Source organism: Molothrus ater, chromosome 28, assembly GCF_012460135.2.
Source record: "Molothrus ater isolate BHLD 08-10-18 breed brown headed cowbird chromosome 28, BPBGC_Mater_1.1, whole genome shotgun sequence".
Classification (NCBI taxonomy): Eukaryota; Metazoa; Chordata; class Aves; order Passeriformes; family Icteridae; genus Molothrus; species Molothrus ater.
In genome coordinates this window covers 154,440-170,735 of record NC_050505.2, presented here as the reverse complement: position 1 = coordinate 170,735, position 16,296 = coordinate 154,440, and the positions used below count along the sequence as shown (strand labels likewise).

Below are 16,296 nucleotides of genomic sequence, written 5' to 3'. Positions count from 1 at the left end.
CTGTTTGGTCACAAAAAAAAAGGATGAAGATGAGACCAAGACTTCATTATTCCAGCCTCTGTCTCTGCCACGCAGGAGAACTGTGCTACATCCATGTCAATCCTGACACTGCCAGCAGCAGGTTGACTTATTTATCTTCATCTTACAGGGTCAGATTATATTGCTGCATCAGAATTGCTCTGGAGTTAAATGAATCCAATTGTGGAAGCCTCCATGTGTAGCTCCACAACAACTCCTTGCCTGACACCGTGAAACCTCAATAAATCTAAAGTTACTGCAGCAACCCTATGTAAATCTCCCAACTCCAAAGAAGATATGGCAAAAAGGGTCTTACTGGTCATAAAACAAGTCCTGATTGTAGAATAAGACAGGGTTGGGCACCAAGAGTGTGCACTGAAGACTTTAAATCTTGCCTGTCTTGCTCAATTTAAGGAGTGTTTTTTTCAAAAGGTTTCAAAATTCAGGTTTTGTCCAAATACACATCCCACATATCTGAACCCCGGGAGACTGGAAACCTTGGCCATGAGTCTCACGTGACTTTCTTATGAGATTTCCAGCTTTTCTCCTTCTGCTCTTGGCTTGAAGTACCATGAGAATATTTTCTTATATGGTATTTCCACACTTTTAGCTTCAAATTCTAGGCCTGAAGAACCTTAAGTGTGAGGTGGATTTCTTATTTAGGCTAAAACCAGGATCGTGCGACAGATTTGTGTTCCGTGAGTTCATAAACAAAAGACACAGGAGACAAATCCTCTTTACGTTGGGGACTTAATACTGAGTGAGAGATAAATAAACAATGATTTCTCATCAACACCACCAAGGTGTTGTTTCAAGACCCTGTCCTGTGATACTGAACCTTATCTTGAGCTGTTTCCCTTTTCAAAGCAGTGGATCTTCAGCACAGCAGCTGACACAGACAAGAGTAGGGGCTCATGTGCTGTTTCAAGGAGCTGAATTCTTATTTGGCAGGCTCCGGAGGAGTTATGTCAAGAGTGGCTTATTTCTAATATTGTACAGAGAATTCCTCCCACTATTTCTTCCAGATGCTGGCCGTCTCATTTATTTATTTATTTGGATTAGCTGTATTAAAATATAACATGCTTCCAAATGCTTTTCTCCTAAATTCCCAAGGGAATGGGAATTCCCCTTTCTCATGGGGATGGGCATCCTTAAGCCTTTTAACATGTTTAACTCCCTCTGGTTAAAACAAGGAGAAAATTCCTGACTCTAGAGTACCAGGATCTCACAGAAAGCTTTGAGCACTTGGTCACTTCCCAACTTGAAGGAGTCAGGAAAAGGAAAGTAGCAAAACACTGGGCAGGGAGACAGGAAAGATCTGTAGTTTTTCCAGTGACTGTGGCACTGATCTGGCTATCAAGTACTGAGCAAAGAATTACTGAGCCTTTCAGCAGGTTCCTGATGGACTCAGAAGATGAAAAACAAAAGGATAAATGCAAGTGAGTTTTGAGACTTGTTTGAAAAGGACTTACCTAGTTTTGAGTTTTACTAGACCTGCATCAAGGCACATGGATCATCTGAACAAACTAGGTACACATGCAAATTTTCATTTGGTATGGTGTGGAGATCAGGGAGGCTGATTGTACAAAAAGGAAAAGTTCTCCTTGGTCTCTGAAGCTTGGTGGAGTGCAGTCACTTGGATCAAGTTTTCCTTGGCAATGGAGTTGATGAAATGCAAAGGTGAGGTTTGGCTTTATAGGGAGGGGTGGAATCACAAAATGGCTTTGAAGGTGGAGCTGCCAGAGAGTGTCAAGGCTGAAATCAGCACAGGGTCTTTGTGGTTCTTGCTTTCTCCTCCATTGCCTAAATGAGAGCAGTGGGAACTTTAAAGGAGGAGAATAAAGAGATAAAGCTTTTAAATGCCAAGGAAACACCTGGCAGATGCTGGACTCTCAGAATAACATCCACTGAAGCCATGCACTATCTTTGAGGGGCTCCATTCATGCTCCTAGCACTCACAGACATCCTTCCTCTGAAGATTTGGCCCCGTTTCATCTGTTCACACCTGGATCCTTTCAACTATCATGCCTATTCCTACTTCCCCCTAAAAAGAGTGACATCCCATGAGGTCCCCAAGCTGCCAGCCTGGTGCACCCAGCTGGTTATACATCCTCCCCACTCTCACTCAGGGAGATTGAGTGGATTTTAATGGTTGGCACTTTGCAGTTCTCATGGACAAGACTCCCTGAAGTGCCTGCACAGCAGCATTCTTGCAGGAACCCTTTGCTCTTGGCTTTGGCAGCTGTGCAGTCTTTGGAAACAGCATTTTTGGTGGGCACACCCTGCACGGCAGAGAAGATCTTCCACTCGCAAACCCCATCTGACTTGGAGATCTTGTAGAAGGTTTCTCCTGATCCCACAGGGATCCGGACCACCCCTTTGCCACTCTCCATGCTCTGGCCTGCAGGATGGTTGAGGTTGAAGCTGGGTGTTTGCTTCATTGCTGGCTGCTTCCTCAGGAGGCACTGAGCTCTCAGGACGTTATGGAATGCTTTCTTGAACTCTTGACTTGAGCATGGATAGATGATGGGGTTGATGCAGCTGTTTAAATATCCCAGCCAAAATGTTATTTTAAAAAGTGTGTCCGGGGGTTTGATTGCAGGAAAGAAAGAGCCTAAAATGGAAAATACACAGAGTGTTAGGGCAGAGGCAGTGAGGAATCGCAGGTAACCAAAGAAACTAAAACACTGGAAAAAATAAATAGGATTCTGTTCTGTCTTGAAAAATTATGATTGGAAACACAATTCCTGCAGGAACAAGTGTTTCAGAATCTGTGGTGTCATACAATTACATGGATGTTCCATCAGAAACCAAGTCAAGAGAGCTATTTTATAATTACAAGAATTATATTCCCATTTACAGCTAGAGAGGCAGCCAGAGGGCTGATTCCAGGGATAGAGGAAAATTCCTTCTGCAGGGACTCCTAATTCAAGATTAATTACCCATATGACAGCAATGTCTTGGAGGTCATCACAAGGGGCTTCAGATGGCAAGAAAATCCCACAATTTCAGAAGGGTTAGAGAAAAAAGGGATTATAGTTGACTGTGTTACAGATAAAAGTCCTTGAAATTATGAAGTATTGGTACTGATATTCCCTGAAACCTTCAGAAAATCGAACTATCCACACCCTGCCTCATGGAATGCATCTAAAATTCAGAGAAATTAAAAGAAAGTTTCCTTCTCATATCAAGGAACACTGGGGAGGGTCTCATAGGCAGCCATGAGATGTGTGTGTATATATTTTTAATTTTAATTTAATATTTTATTTTATTTATTTATATACACACATATTCTGATATATACTTGCAATGTCACCTTCCAAAGATGATTCAAAGAGCAAGAACTTTCTTTACTGCTTCCTTCGTAAAGAAAGTACTTTGGCATTGGCATTTCTTTTTCTATAGAATGATGAGTTATCTGCTGATTTAAAATCTTGAAAATGTTTTTCCTGATGCAAACCTTAGGTTTTATTAAAAAAAACAAACTCCAAAACAAAACAACAAACCAAAAAAAAAAAGCCCTCAGGGAAACAAAATCGGCTTGTTTTGGAATTTATACTCAAATTTATAATAAACAGAACTTTAAGCACTGGCAAATGCTTGTCTTCATGCTTCCTCTGGAAAAACTATAAACATGTGGAAGAAATCCTGTGGAAGGTTCAGACATCAATGCATCCATCATCCTCTGCAGTTTAACCATGTCTGGGAGCAGCTCCTAAGCTTTACAGGGATTGATCTGGACCTCTCGTGGCCGTGGCCGAGGAAAAGCTGTTAATGCCCTCTGAGGATGTTCTGATTGAAACCTGAGAGCTGCTCAACTGCTCCGCCCTTTTTCCTCAGTCTTTGTCAAACAAAGCTGCAGCACTTACAGCAAATGCTTTCGAGTGGCCACAGCAATTCTTAGGGTGGTTTTGCCTGTGTGGGAATGCATCAAAATCCTGCCTAGGCCAGAGACACTACTGGTGCAGGGTGATTAATAACCTGCTCATCTTGCTGAACACGGGATCTGCGGGGAAATGTGGAGCGATCTTGTGGTGGCAGCAGCTTCTGCACCCTGAGCAAAGCACATGGACCAGGAAGGGGACAGGACAGGGGGCAGGGTGAGAAGCCTTGCAGGGGTCTCTGACCTCGGACTAGGCTGTGTGTGTTATGAGTAGAAAAGCTGCCCATTTTTAAAAGTTGCAGAGTTCACAGGTTGAGCCAGTTGCTTCCAGGGTGGAGTTCTAACTGTTTGTTGTGGTAATCACCTGTAGTTAATAGTTTTTTGTTAACTACCTGTTGTTGATGGTTGGGAATTCCCCTTTTTTGTCAGTGGCACCCTGCTGCTTCCGGGAGGATGGCACCCGGATGGTGAAGAGGAGGGGACATCGGGGTTGGCATGCAAATGAAGAAGCCCCTCACCAAACCTAGAAAAAAAACCCTAAAAACAAGGAACCAACACAGAATTGAGGGATCGAAGTGATGTCTAGATGTGAGGAACAGAATCCAGTATCTGCTAAGACCTTTTTACCCCTCACCCTAAACTGAAGATGTCAGCTGGAAACAGGATCTCAAATGTCAAACGTCAAACCTGATTACTGGTGAATTTTCTGATGTTCTGGTGAGGACAGAAGCCCCGGCTCTGCCTGCAGACCAATGGATAAAGCTGTACTTTTCCTTCTCTTTCATGCCGCTCTTGGAATCGGTAGTGGCAAGGGCACGGCCCACGGGATCTTCCCACCCAAGCTGATTTTTAATGAAGGTATTAAAAGGGAGAAGGTCTCTTTCCCAATTAATTTCAGAGTGTGTGTGTACTACAGCAGCAGTGAAGTAACACCAAATCACAATCATCACAGGATGGTTTGGGTTGGGAGGGACCTTAAAACCCATCCAGTGCCACCCCCTGCCATGGGTATGGACAGTGTCCACTATCCCAGGGTGCTCCAAGCCCCATCTAGCCTGGCCTTGAACACTTCCAGCCATCCAGGGGCAGCCACAGCTGCTCTAGGAATTCTATCTCAGCCCCTCTCCACCCTTACAGAGAGATATTCCTTCCCAATATCCCCTCCATCCCTGCCCTCTGTCAGTTTGAAGCCATTCCCCCTTGCCCTGTCCCTCTAGGCCTTGTCCCAAGTCCCTCTCCAGCTCTCTTGGAGCCTCTTTAGGGGCACTAAGGCTTTCCCAAAGCTGTGTCTTCCCCAGGCAGTGCAGAACATGCCACAGGAGCTCTGTTTCTGTACTGGGGCAGCTGAACCTCTGATTGCAACCTCAGATATGACCTGGGCACCAAGCATGGGTCTCACTGCCTCTGCGGTAGCTTCTGGTTGCTCCAAACTGGCTCAGGTACAGCAGTTTCATTATTATTTTCAATATCAACCAGATTTTAAGACCAAAAAGATTTTGCTAAAGAAAACAAATGCTCTTTTGCAATGAAGCACAAGTAAGCACACATATCCACAACCTAAATTTTTTCTCAGCAAATTAATGCTTCTCTCCTTTAGTGAAAAACAACTAAATAACATTCTCAAAGAACTTTCTGGCTGAAGTCATTGGCAGATGAAAAATAACGAAAGGCTTCTAAATGCCCAAATTATGCTCATTTTTTTTTGTCTGTTTCCTCATTTAAATGCTATGTATCTGCTGCTTTCCCATTTTGTGGTGCGAGAAAAGGTGAACCAAATCCCAGTTTATGGATTCAGCAGTGTGAGGCCAAGTGTAAAAATGGGTAAACAATAACAATTCCTGTTTGCTGCAACTCCTCGCTCCCTCCAGATGGAATGCAAGGGCTGTGCCAAAGTCTGATAAAAATAGAAAACAGCCAGTGTCAGAGTCTGTCCCTTGCTCTTTTTTGGGGGTGGGATCTGCATGTTAATTTATTAATGTAGCCTTTTTTGGTTCATCAGTGGAGACACTCGTTGTTGCCTTGGAATAATACACAGTGAAAGAAAATGAAGGAGCTTTAACAGCACAGAGACTTTGCTATTTACAGATTCCACTACACACTGGCTTTCAGATAATCATGGAACGGCTTGGATTGGAAGGGAAATGAAAGATCATCTAACTCCAGCCCTTTGCCATGGGCAGGGACATCTTCCACTATTCCAGGGTGCTCCAACCTGCCCATGGACACTTCCAGGGATGCAACAGCCACAGCTTCTGTGGGAAATCCATCCCAGTCCCTCACCACCCTCACAGGGAGGGATTTCTTCCCAATATCTGATCCAAGTGTACCCTTCTTCACCCCAAAACCATTCTCCCCTGTGTTATCAGTGCATGCCCTGGTAAAATCTCTCCCTCCAGCCTCCCTATAGGGTGTGTTTGACACTCAGGGGCCACTGAAATCTCTGTCCTTCTATTGCAGCCCCACAGTTATCTCTGTAGCTCAGAAATATTCCCCAACATTTCCTGTTGGCTACCCAAGTATCTAGGAAAAGGGGAAAAATATCTTATTTTCCAAATCCTTGAGGAATGGTGTTCCTCCCCACAGAATCCTAAAAACATGTCCCTTTCTTGCAAATCTTTAATATTCACTGATGTTGTTGTGATCAATCTCAGTGGCTGATGGATCTGTTAATGAGCAGGAGGCATTTTCAAACCTGGTGACAAAGTAGTTTGTTCAGTGCTGAGCTCTCAGATTGGACAGCTCAGGTCAGATGAACTCAAAGGAGAAATAAAACAAAGATTTTGTGGGATTTTTTAAAAACAATGACCATAATTAATCATGAGATTAAACAAGTGTGGTGAATTATATCTTTTTTAGGGTGTATGGTACATGTTCCCTACAGAGCAGTGAGCATAGGGAAAGCAGGTGGAGCTGGGATGAGCATTTCCATTCAATCCTTGACCATTTGGTGACTGCCAGTTCATGTCAGTTAAAGTTTGGACACCTGGACACCATCACCCAGGGCTGAGAAAGCAGAATTTTTGCACCTAATTCTCAGAGCAAATTTTTCCAGTCCTCTCCCTCCAGACCAGGAGGAATCACAGGTGCCATCCAGGTATCCTCTAGGAGAGCTGGAGGGTTAACAGCAGCTAATGTATTAAGTTTTCACCCTTGAGATTAATTCTCTGTGCTATTCACTGGCCTTAATATCATCCTTTGCACACTGTCAGGAATTAAGTCGTAAGTAGCAGCAAACCTGATTAAAGTTTAAAGGCTTCACCTTACACTGTCCCCCTGCAGTCTGTGCTGGAGGAACAGTAAAGAAATCTTCAAGGGGTCTTTTAATGCATTTTGAATCATGGATTGAGCAAATGACGCTGCAATTCCTGCTTTGTTTTCAAAATGTTGAGGAGACTCAAGTGTCAGTAGCACAATACAATTGCTTCTTGTTAAAGTAAATAAAATAAAATTTACTATGAGCCTCCTGAGATCTTTTGCCATTAAGTATTTCATCACTCATCCCTGGAAATGTCAGGATTGCATTTTGTTCCCACATCTTTTATTTTCCAGTTTTTCAGCTGGAAGTTTCTTCAGCTCTGAGAGGTAAGTTTGCTACATCCCTCCTGGTGAGTAAGTGCTAATTCATTCTCACAACTGTTATTTGACTTTGTCATTTGTCACAAGAGCTGCCTGATTATGGGTTGTTTAAAAACCAGCCCTGATGCCATGCATCATTTCACTGATGGACAGCAGAGAGGGTTTTGGAATCTGCCAGACTGTAAAAACATGTGTTCTTTACTCTGCATCATTGCTGCCAGCACCATAGGAATCAGATCCCGTATATTTGTGACCCATGAACCCTTTGTGGTGTTAAAAACCATCTCAGCTACAAACCCGTCTGTGCTACAAATCCATCACAGCTATAAATCCATCTCTACTACAAATCCATCTCTGCTACTGAATCTTGCAGCTCTGTTTAGGTTTGCTGCTTTTTCCCCCTCTTTTTATTTTGTGTAGCTTAAATATGGTGACTGAGACAGAGCACCGAGGTCAGGTGGGGGTGATGCTGCTTCAGTGTATGGGGGAGATTGGGGCTGTGTCCATAGAGAATCCCAGAATGGTTTGAGTTGGAAAGGACCTTAAATCCTATCCTGTGCCACTCCATGCCATGGGCAGGGACACCTTCCACTATCCCAGGGTGCTCCAAGCACTGTCCAACCTGGCCTTGGGATCTGGGGCAGCACAGCTTCTCTGGAAATTCCCTCCCAGACCCTCCCCACCTCCCAGGGAACCATCCAATATCCCATCTAACCCTGCCCTCTGGCACTGGGAAGCCATTTCCGCTTGTTTTGTAATTCCCTTGTCCCAAGTCCCTCTCCAGCTCTTGAAGCCCCTTCAGGCTGGGAACAGGAAGAGTGCTCTGGTTACAGGGAAGCAAAGCTCAGAACTCAGGTCCTGGGATCTGTCTTGAAGCAGTCAGTCCAGAGGGCATCACGTCTTCCAGAGCCATAAAGACCCAGAGGATGAAGCACAGAGGAGCAATGATATTCCAAAGGGAATTAACTGTGTACCATGGCCTCCCTAATCTCTCATGGCTCTACAAACATTGATAAATATGCTACATTTTGTGTTCCCAAGCCCAGTGTTAGCTCTAAACTTTATTCCCTAAGTGTTCTATGCTGCATCTCAGGTCATGATTCAATCCACCCTCTGGAAAGTGTATTTATAAAAATAAGTATATATAAGTATATATAAGATATACATACATACACACACACAGAGATATATATGTTGCTGCAGACATTGAAAGCTGCCCCCTGTTCACACATGACCTCTCCTATATGCTCTCATTGTTCCCTTATGGGAAGTATTTTTTATGGAATAAAAAATGGTATCAAGGAACCGTTGGACAGTAGGAAATGATCCTGGACTCTGCACAATCCAATTAACACAACCAGTACAGAAAAAAAGCAGTGATGTGAGGAAGTCTTGCACTTTCCAGCTGTGCCTCCCCAGGGTCTGGAATGCTTTGGCTATTCCTGAGGGAAAATGAGAGGGACTTTGTGTTTGGCTATTGCTGATATATAATAAACAGACATAGAAGGAGGAGCGAGTTGGTTTTCCCTCCCAAATCCCTGAATTCAGCTCTCTGAGGCACCATGAGGGTGTCTGGGCACAGGTGAGAGGTGAAAAGGTCAGGCAGCAGGAATGGGTCAGTCTGGGAACACTGCTCTGATGATTTGGATAATTTCAGACCTAATTTATGCTCTGTTTCATATTGTACCCACTTAGGATGGATGATATTTTTGGGAAATATCTCAGCAAGCAACTATTTCCAGATTTGCTGTGGGCAGCTGCAGATTTAGAAAGCTGATAAAAAACCATGGGAAGGTAAACTGAGGTTTTGTTACCCGTGTGAACCCAAACAATCACATTGTTTCACAAATCAATGTAATTGTCACTCCAGTTCCAGTTCCCAAGCTCTTACTGTAGTGGAATGGGTCTGGATCCCATTGCTGACATTTTGGAGGTACTTGATATTTGCCCTGAAGCCATCACTCTTGAAGTCATTCACTTAAAATAAAATAGAAATTTTCCTTTAAAAATTAAAGCAATAAAAACAACCAGAGAATAGTTTGAGAATCTGAGTCAGTCTCAGGCTGCCTCATGAGTTTGTTTTCTGTCATGATTTTGGAATCCTTGAAGTCAGAAACAAGAAATTATCTCCTTCAGCAAGAGCCAAGTACTTCTCCCATTATCCAAATTGCAGACAAATCCTGACATTTGCTCAGTGGGGTGGGAGAATCACTCACCACGGCCTTTCCATCACTCCCCAACCCTGAATTGTGCATTTGAGAGTGAGTGAAAAATGACACTCCTGTTTCCTTTACTCTGGGAACTTGAAGGTGGTGGCTGAATGAGGAGGGGTATTCTGAGACAAGGATGAGGCTCCTGTGGCAGGTGACACACAGGAGAGCTACAGGAGTGGCTCTCAAAGCACAGCACAGCTAATCGACCTTCCCTCCTTTGTTTTTAGTATAAATGGGTTTTAATATTGATTCCTCCCCTCCTTTGCTGTGTTTTCAGTCACTGGGACACATTTCAGGATTTGGGAATGGTGGAGAAATGTTAGCCCAGGGATGTCCATGGGATCTTTGTCATTAGCTGAATTATCAGCCCAGACCAACAGTGCCTTTCCAGTCTGTGATTATGAAAAATGCCCCTTGTGATCAGCAAAAAGCCTAAAAAACCCCTTACCATTGAAATATCTTGTCTGTTTATCTTCATGGCTGAAATTCTCTCCATTCAATGGTTTAACTCGCACACACACTTGTGCTCTGTGACTCAAGGAGGGCAAGCATTCTTCCTCTCCCTCAGCTGGGATCCAGAGAAAGAGCTGGGGCTTTATTCTGAGGGTTTTCTTTTTTTTCTCTCTCACTAAGAGAACGCTGAAATATTAATGTGGGGAGTCTGTGTTGATGTGTGTTGCTACTCTGAGCCTTGTGACCCTCTGAGAGGTCATGTTGTGTCAACAGCAGAGACGGAAAAATACACTTTATTTTTCTGGTTTATGTCTAATGAAATTAGAGTGGTCCTCTTTGACTCTGTTAAAAAAATGCCACAAAATAGTAAATAGAAACCATCTGCAGACAGGACTAGAGGATTCCCTTGACAGTGTTTGTGTCAGTTCACAAGACTAATTTACTCCTAGACCACAAACACAGACACCCTCCAGCAGATCCTCTTTTTTGCTTTGTTAATCATGAGAATGGTTGACAAATGCTAAAACCCTTCCTCTCCCTTGCACAGTTTAGGATTTTTTCCCCTGTGGCCTCCTAGCTCAGACTTTCCCTTTTAATTTCTTCTAGCTTTGGAAAGCAACACCTGCAAGTTGATCCACAGAAAATAGACCACGAGCAAAGCTCTGGGAACTTGTTCTCTTCTGAGAGTTTGTTAAGATAAATCATTAGTCGCAGGCCAGGACCATTTTTGCAACACCCCCAACCCTTTTTTACATCAGTTCTGTGCATGTTTCACCTCAAAACAACCTCCAAGCACTGTCCTTTATCTTGCTGAAAGGAAACCTTTTGAAGAATTCCCACAACAACATATAAATGTCTTCCAGTTCCAGGACGAGGTCTGTTCTATCACTTGTGACATGAAAACCTTCCATCACTGGGGGCTTTCACTGATTTCTGGGCTCTTCCAGCTCTGAGTCTTTCTACATCTGTCCATCTATCTACATATGTCCTATATCCCTTTCTAAAAATTGCAAGAGGAGAACAAAAAGCCAAAAATGCAGGTTGTGAATGGGCATGCCAGAGCCCAACAAGCCCTGATTGCCCAGATGAAGCTGCATCTGAGCCTCTCCCCACAAATCCCCTGCCCCTTGGCCTAGGAGCTGCAGATAAGCTCAGGCTCTTCTCCATAACCCTCTCTGAGAGATGCAGACAGGCTCAAAGCTGCTTTTTCCTTTCTCTGTTTTTTTATTTTGTGCTTGTCTGGTGGTCACTGAACTGTCAGTTGAAGCTGTCAGTGATGTCAGTTCTGCTTGGTTCTGCTCACAGGAATGAAAACCTGACTTCTACCAGTGGAAACCAAAGCTCTGACAACCTTGTGTGTTACAGAAGTTTTGAAAAGCAAATATTGGCCTCACTTATTTTCCTGCAACAGGATTATAATTTCCTGTTTTTTTCCACAAACTTCAAGCCAAATGAGAAGAAGGTGTGTTGGATTATTGGGCTGAAGGATTTTGCACAGAACCTTTGGAATGAAACTTAATCTGAGATACTAAGAGAAAAAACATTCCTTACACAGACTGCAACTGGTACATTTACACTCCAGTTTCAATTAAAATAATTTATCATGGCAGGGATACTTCAGTTGTTTCTCCAATTATTTTCAGCAGCATCAGCCAACGTGGATATTGTGCCTTTCTCGATATCTTTCCATCCCTCTTGGTCTTCCCATACCTACACCTCAAAGGCTTCCACCCTGCTTTATGATGCACTTCCGTAAACCTAATGTTTCTTGCTTGGAAGCAGTTCTTGGCTGGTAGAGTGGATGTTAACGGATGTGGAAATCTTGAAAGTGCTGTAGATTACAGTGAAATTAATCTAGGTTTGGGGAAGTTGTGCTGCATGGAATGATGAGCACAGTTGTCTGAAGAGGTTTCTGTAGCAGTTTAAGAGTGTCTGTCTTGTGGGCAATCGGCATTGGGAGTGGTCTGGCTGATGGAATCATGGAATTATAGGCATTTAGGTTGGAAAAGATCTCTTGGATCATTGAGTCCAGCCGTCCAAGTCCACTTATAAACGATGTCCCTGCATGGCCCCTCCACATCAGTCAAATCCCTCCAGAATTGGTTGATAGGACCATGTTTTGGTCTGTCCCATGGCCACAAAGCTGCAGAGCTGGTCAAGTTCTGGTTGCCCAGCCATGTATGCTATGAGCCTCCACCAGGGTTTCAACAAAGGATTTTATAAATCTGGAAAGGAGGATTTTATACACCCTGGCAGGATCACTTCCTTCCCTATCCCAATTGGCCCTGGGTACAGGACAGACCTGAAAGTGGTTTTAATCTTTTGGAAAGTGCCCTGCATCAAGATGAGTCCTTGGCTTTTTTAAGGACTTTTTTAGTGCCACTCATTTGTTTAATCCGTTTTTTTTTTGTCCTTAGACAAAAGCAGCAAATAGGTTTTGAAAGCCCTATAATATATGCTTTAAAAAGACCCAGTAACCTCCCCAAAAAAAGAGGAAAAAAACCTCCAGAGTTTCCTTACATGGGATCAAAGGAGGATACAAAGTCATTCTGGAGCCCAGAAGATTTCTTAAATCCAAAGCAAATTAATTAACACCAGCTCTCTGTGGGCAATCACATTTGCAGATGAAAAGTGTGTTTAATGCATTCTCTCAAACCCTTTTTGAGTATGTTTCAGTCATCTTGGCAAGCAGCATTTCAATGTGCTGACATCGTGGCCAGCACATGCCAGACCCTTGAGGGCTTCTCCTTAGGAAACAGTTCCAATCCAGCACTTCCCAGTATTGACCAAGAGGAAAAAATTCTGAATTTTTGGGTTTTTTCACATTAGCAACAGGTTTTTTTTTGTGTCTTGACAAATCTTGGTAAAGCCAGTAGGGGTTAGTTGAAAAAAAAACAGTTATTTATTAAAGTTTGAAAAAACAGAATTAAAAAAAAAAAAAAGGAAAATAAAGTCCCCAAATCTTTCTTTTCATGTTTAGGTAAGGCTGTTTTACCTTTTCTGAATTGTCCATATTGTTGTCTTACTACATGAAGCTTCCATAAAATCTTACTTTATTTTTCCTGTACAGCATAAGCCCTTTCCGTAAGAAAAGCCCTGAAATTGAGCAAGTCACAGATTTTAGTTTCCATGTTTGAAAAACCTAATATTTAATGGCAGAGCCCAACCCAGTGTGATGAGCTATGTCCTTCACCCTCAGCTATAGGTATGGAATTAGTATTCTGCTTTTCCATCCTCAACTGCATCAGAGGTAACTGAGCAAGGTTTAATTAAAATTCCAATTACTTCTTTATATTCCAGCAAAGCAGAACAAATCCCCAGCTTTTCTCCACTTTGGAATGACAACTGGAGAATAAATATTCACCTCCAGCATGGTGGCTGAGCCAGTGTTCAGTCAGTGGGCTCAATGAGTTCCCAGAAAAGCTGCAATCCAGAGCAGTATAAAATTAGTTGGAAGGACCCTCACTGCTGTCTCCTGACTGGTCATATGAAAAACTGGATTAAAAGATTAACTTTGTTTGGAGTTATGGTATCTCACAGGATGAATTTCCTAATAGGAAGCAGATATTTTTTTCCTTAGAGTGGGAATCATCAATGCTGAGCACTCCCGGAGATCTGTGAACAGCTACTTCAACCCTGAATGTATTTATATTATGACCTTTTACATGTTTAAGTCGCCTGGCTGCAAACATAAACACACAAACCTCTAAAGATCCTGTTCCTATAGCAGAGATGGTCACAAATATCTGCTCTACTTCACAAAAGAGAATTTTCTATATGGAAGAAGTACAAGATTGCTTCCCTGGTTTTCATCACCAGAGACCAGATTTGGTCTAATTTAACACTCGCGGTTTTTTTCATGGTCCCTGCTTTGTGGTGGTGAGTGTTTTGGTTTTTTGACAGCTTTGCAGTACAAAATTGTTCCCTCAGAGCTTTTCTGATCAGTGTTCCCACACCCAGCCACAAGCACAGCCCTCCCTGCCCAGAAGGTGCTGGAAGACACACAGGAGTTAGCTCTACTTACCAAGAGGCATTACTACAAAAAATGGGAGCCAGCAGAGAACAAAGCATCCCACAACTATTCCCAGGGTCTTGGCAGCCTTCTTTTCCCTGGAGAACTTGAGCAGGCGCACAGAGAAGTGGTGCTTGCTCTTGGGGTTGGCTGCAGAGCTGCTTGCACCAGGTATGTTTTTGCGGTGGATGCGGAGGGTCACCTCCTCGGAATGGGATTTCTCTGTCTTCAGCCCAGAGGTCAGCCCTTTGTTTTCCCTTTTGGCCACCACGTAGACCCGGCAGTACATCACCAGGATGATGATCAGGGGGAGGTAGAAGGAGCCCAGTGCTGAGAACAAGACGTAGCCAGGCTCCTCGGTGATCTGGCAGATAGTCTCATCCTCCGGGGCTGGCTCCTTCCAGCCGAAAAGGGGCCCAATAGAGATGACCAGGGACAGTGCCCAGACACACAGCAGGGCCAGGAGGCCCCTCCTCTCTGTTACTATGCTGGGGTACCTCAGTGGGTAGCTCACCCCAATGTATCGATCGATGGAGATGATGCAGAGGCTCATGATGGAAGCAGTACAGCAAAGCACGTCAACAGCTGCCCAGATGTTGCAGAAGATCCTCCCAAAGACCCAGTAGCCCAAAATCTCCATGGTGGCTGAGAAGGGCAGGACAGTAGAAGTCAGGAGGAGGTCAGCTACAGCCAGGTTGATGATGTAATAGTGGGTGACACTCTGGAGGTGTCTGTGGCAGGCTACGGACAGGATAACCAGGATATTACCCAAAACCCCAAAAACAATCAGCCCCCCTAGAATAACACCCAGTAAGATGGCCTTGGAAATGTTCACGGGCTCCACAGAGTGGGTGCAGTTGGAGCACTCAGAGGAGTTTCCAGGAAGGAAAGGCATGGCTGGTAATGTCCCTGTGAGGCTGCTGAACTTCACCCCCTTTCCAGGCAGGAACAGTGTGACAAGATCAGGAAGGTCCTATAGGCAACATTTGCTTAGCCTTGCTGGGGAAAAGAGTTTTGAAGAATGTTTTAGGACTGCAGCACCAGAAGCAATGAGAAAGATCCAGAAACATATTAGAAAACCTACCCTTGCTTCTAGGCTTTCACCAGAATAACATGGTTAATACTCACCAGTTCCAAGTCAAATTTAACTCCTTCTGCATTTTCCTTGGGGTGCACAAGTGGGGCTACAAAAACCTGAGGCTGTTTGTCCCACTTTCCAGGGCTATGTGATAAGAAATACTGGAGCTGCAGGTTCAAATAATTTCTGTCTTTTGGGGAAGGTTCTGTGCTTAAGGAAAGTAAATATTCCAAAGGGTCTCCAATTTAGCTGCTCCTGAGAGGAAATCACTGATGCTTTTAATTGCCTGGTGTTAGTCCTGATTCTGCCTTAAAACTGGCTTAGAAACCTGACTGGGTGGAGATTGCTGCTATGTCTGCTCAGCAGTTTTGTTTGAGATATCCATCACTCCCCATCCAGGGTTTAGGCTGTCAGTCAGAGCTTTCCGTACGTGGAGCACTCATCAGTCGAGGTCCTGGGCTGCAAATTAAAGCTCATATACATCAGCTCCTGGCTTGCTCTGAGGGGAAGAGTGGAGTTTGCCGTGTGCACAGGGCCATGCTCTCGTGCTCTCTGCAGATCCTCACCCCCCTGGAGAAGACAAAAACAGGAACAATGCGATTCCCAGAAGCCACACTCGCTGCTAGGGTTCCCATATATGAATAGAGCAGGAGGCTATTTTAGGGTGCTTTCCTCAGGCTGGCTCCAGCCAGTGGAACCAACCATTTCCAGCCCAGCACTGTTTAACAGCAACTGAGAGATCCATGTGGGTTTTCCTGCCTGAATTTTCCCTTCTTTATGGGGCTAGGCATCAATCCTTATTATTAGCTCACCTTCAGAGACCAGTTCTAGGAAAGACAGAAGCCTGCAGGACACAATTCAGGACTATACAAACTGTGCAGCAGATTTAGAAGCCCAGAATTCAATCTCAAGTTTCTTTATTAAGCGAGACTTTTCCCCACTAAAGTGTTAGTCCGGCCGAGCTGCCAATTTTGAAAATCTATAAGGAAAAGCAACTCCAAAGCCAAGCAGAAGATGTTGCAAGGAGCAAGCCTCCTAGTGAGTGACACAACATTTCAGGGTA

General features: G+C 43.9%; 1 protein-coding gene across 1 annotated transcript; it reads right to left on the bottom strand.

Moving 5' to 3' along the window:
* Window positions 1–2,012: 2,012 nt before the first annotated feature.
* ADRA1A (adrenoceptor alpha 1A) lies at window positions 2,013–15,050 on the bottom strand. The gene is made up of 2 exons (XM_036396745.1): window positions 14,168–15,050; window positions 2,013–2,632 (listed from the first exon to the last, which is right to left on the bottom strand). The coding sequence occupies exons 1-2, from the start codon at window positions 15,048–15,050 to the stop codon at window positions 2,121–2,123; spliced, it is 1,395 nt and encodes a 464-aa protein (XP_036252638.1). The 3' UTR covers window positions 2,013–2,120.
* Window positions 15,051–16,296: the final 1,246 nt, after the last annotated feature.

Coding starts and splice junctions, on each gene's coding strand:
- ADRA1A (XM_036396745.1), bottom strand. CDS start 15,050: ATGCCTTTCCTTCCTGGAAACTCCTCTGAGTGCTCCAACTGCACCCAC. Junction 2,633..14,167: donor TTTTGTAGTAATGCCTCTTG/GTAAGTAGAGCT, acceptor TTTCCATTTTAG/GCTCTTTCTTTCCTGCAATC.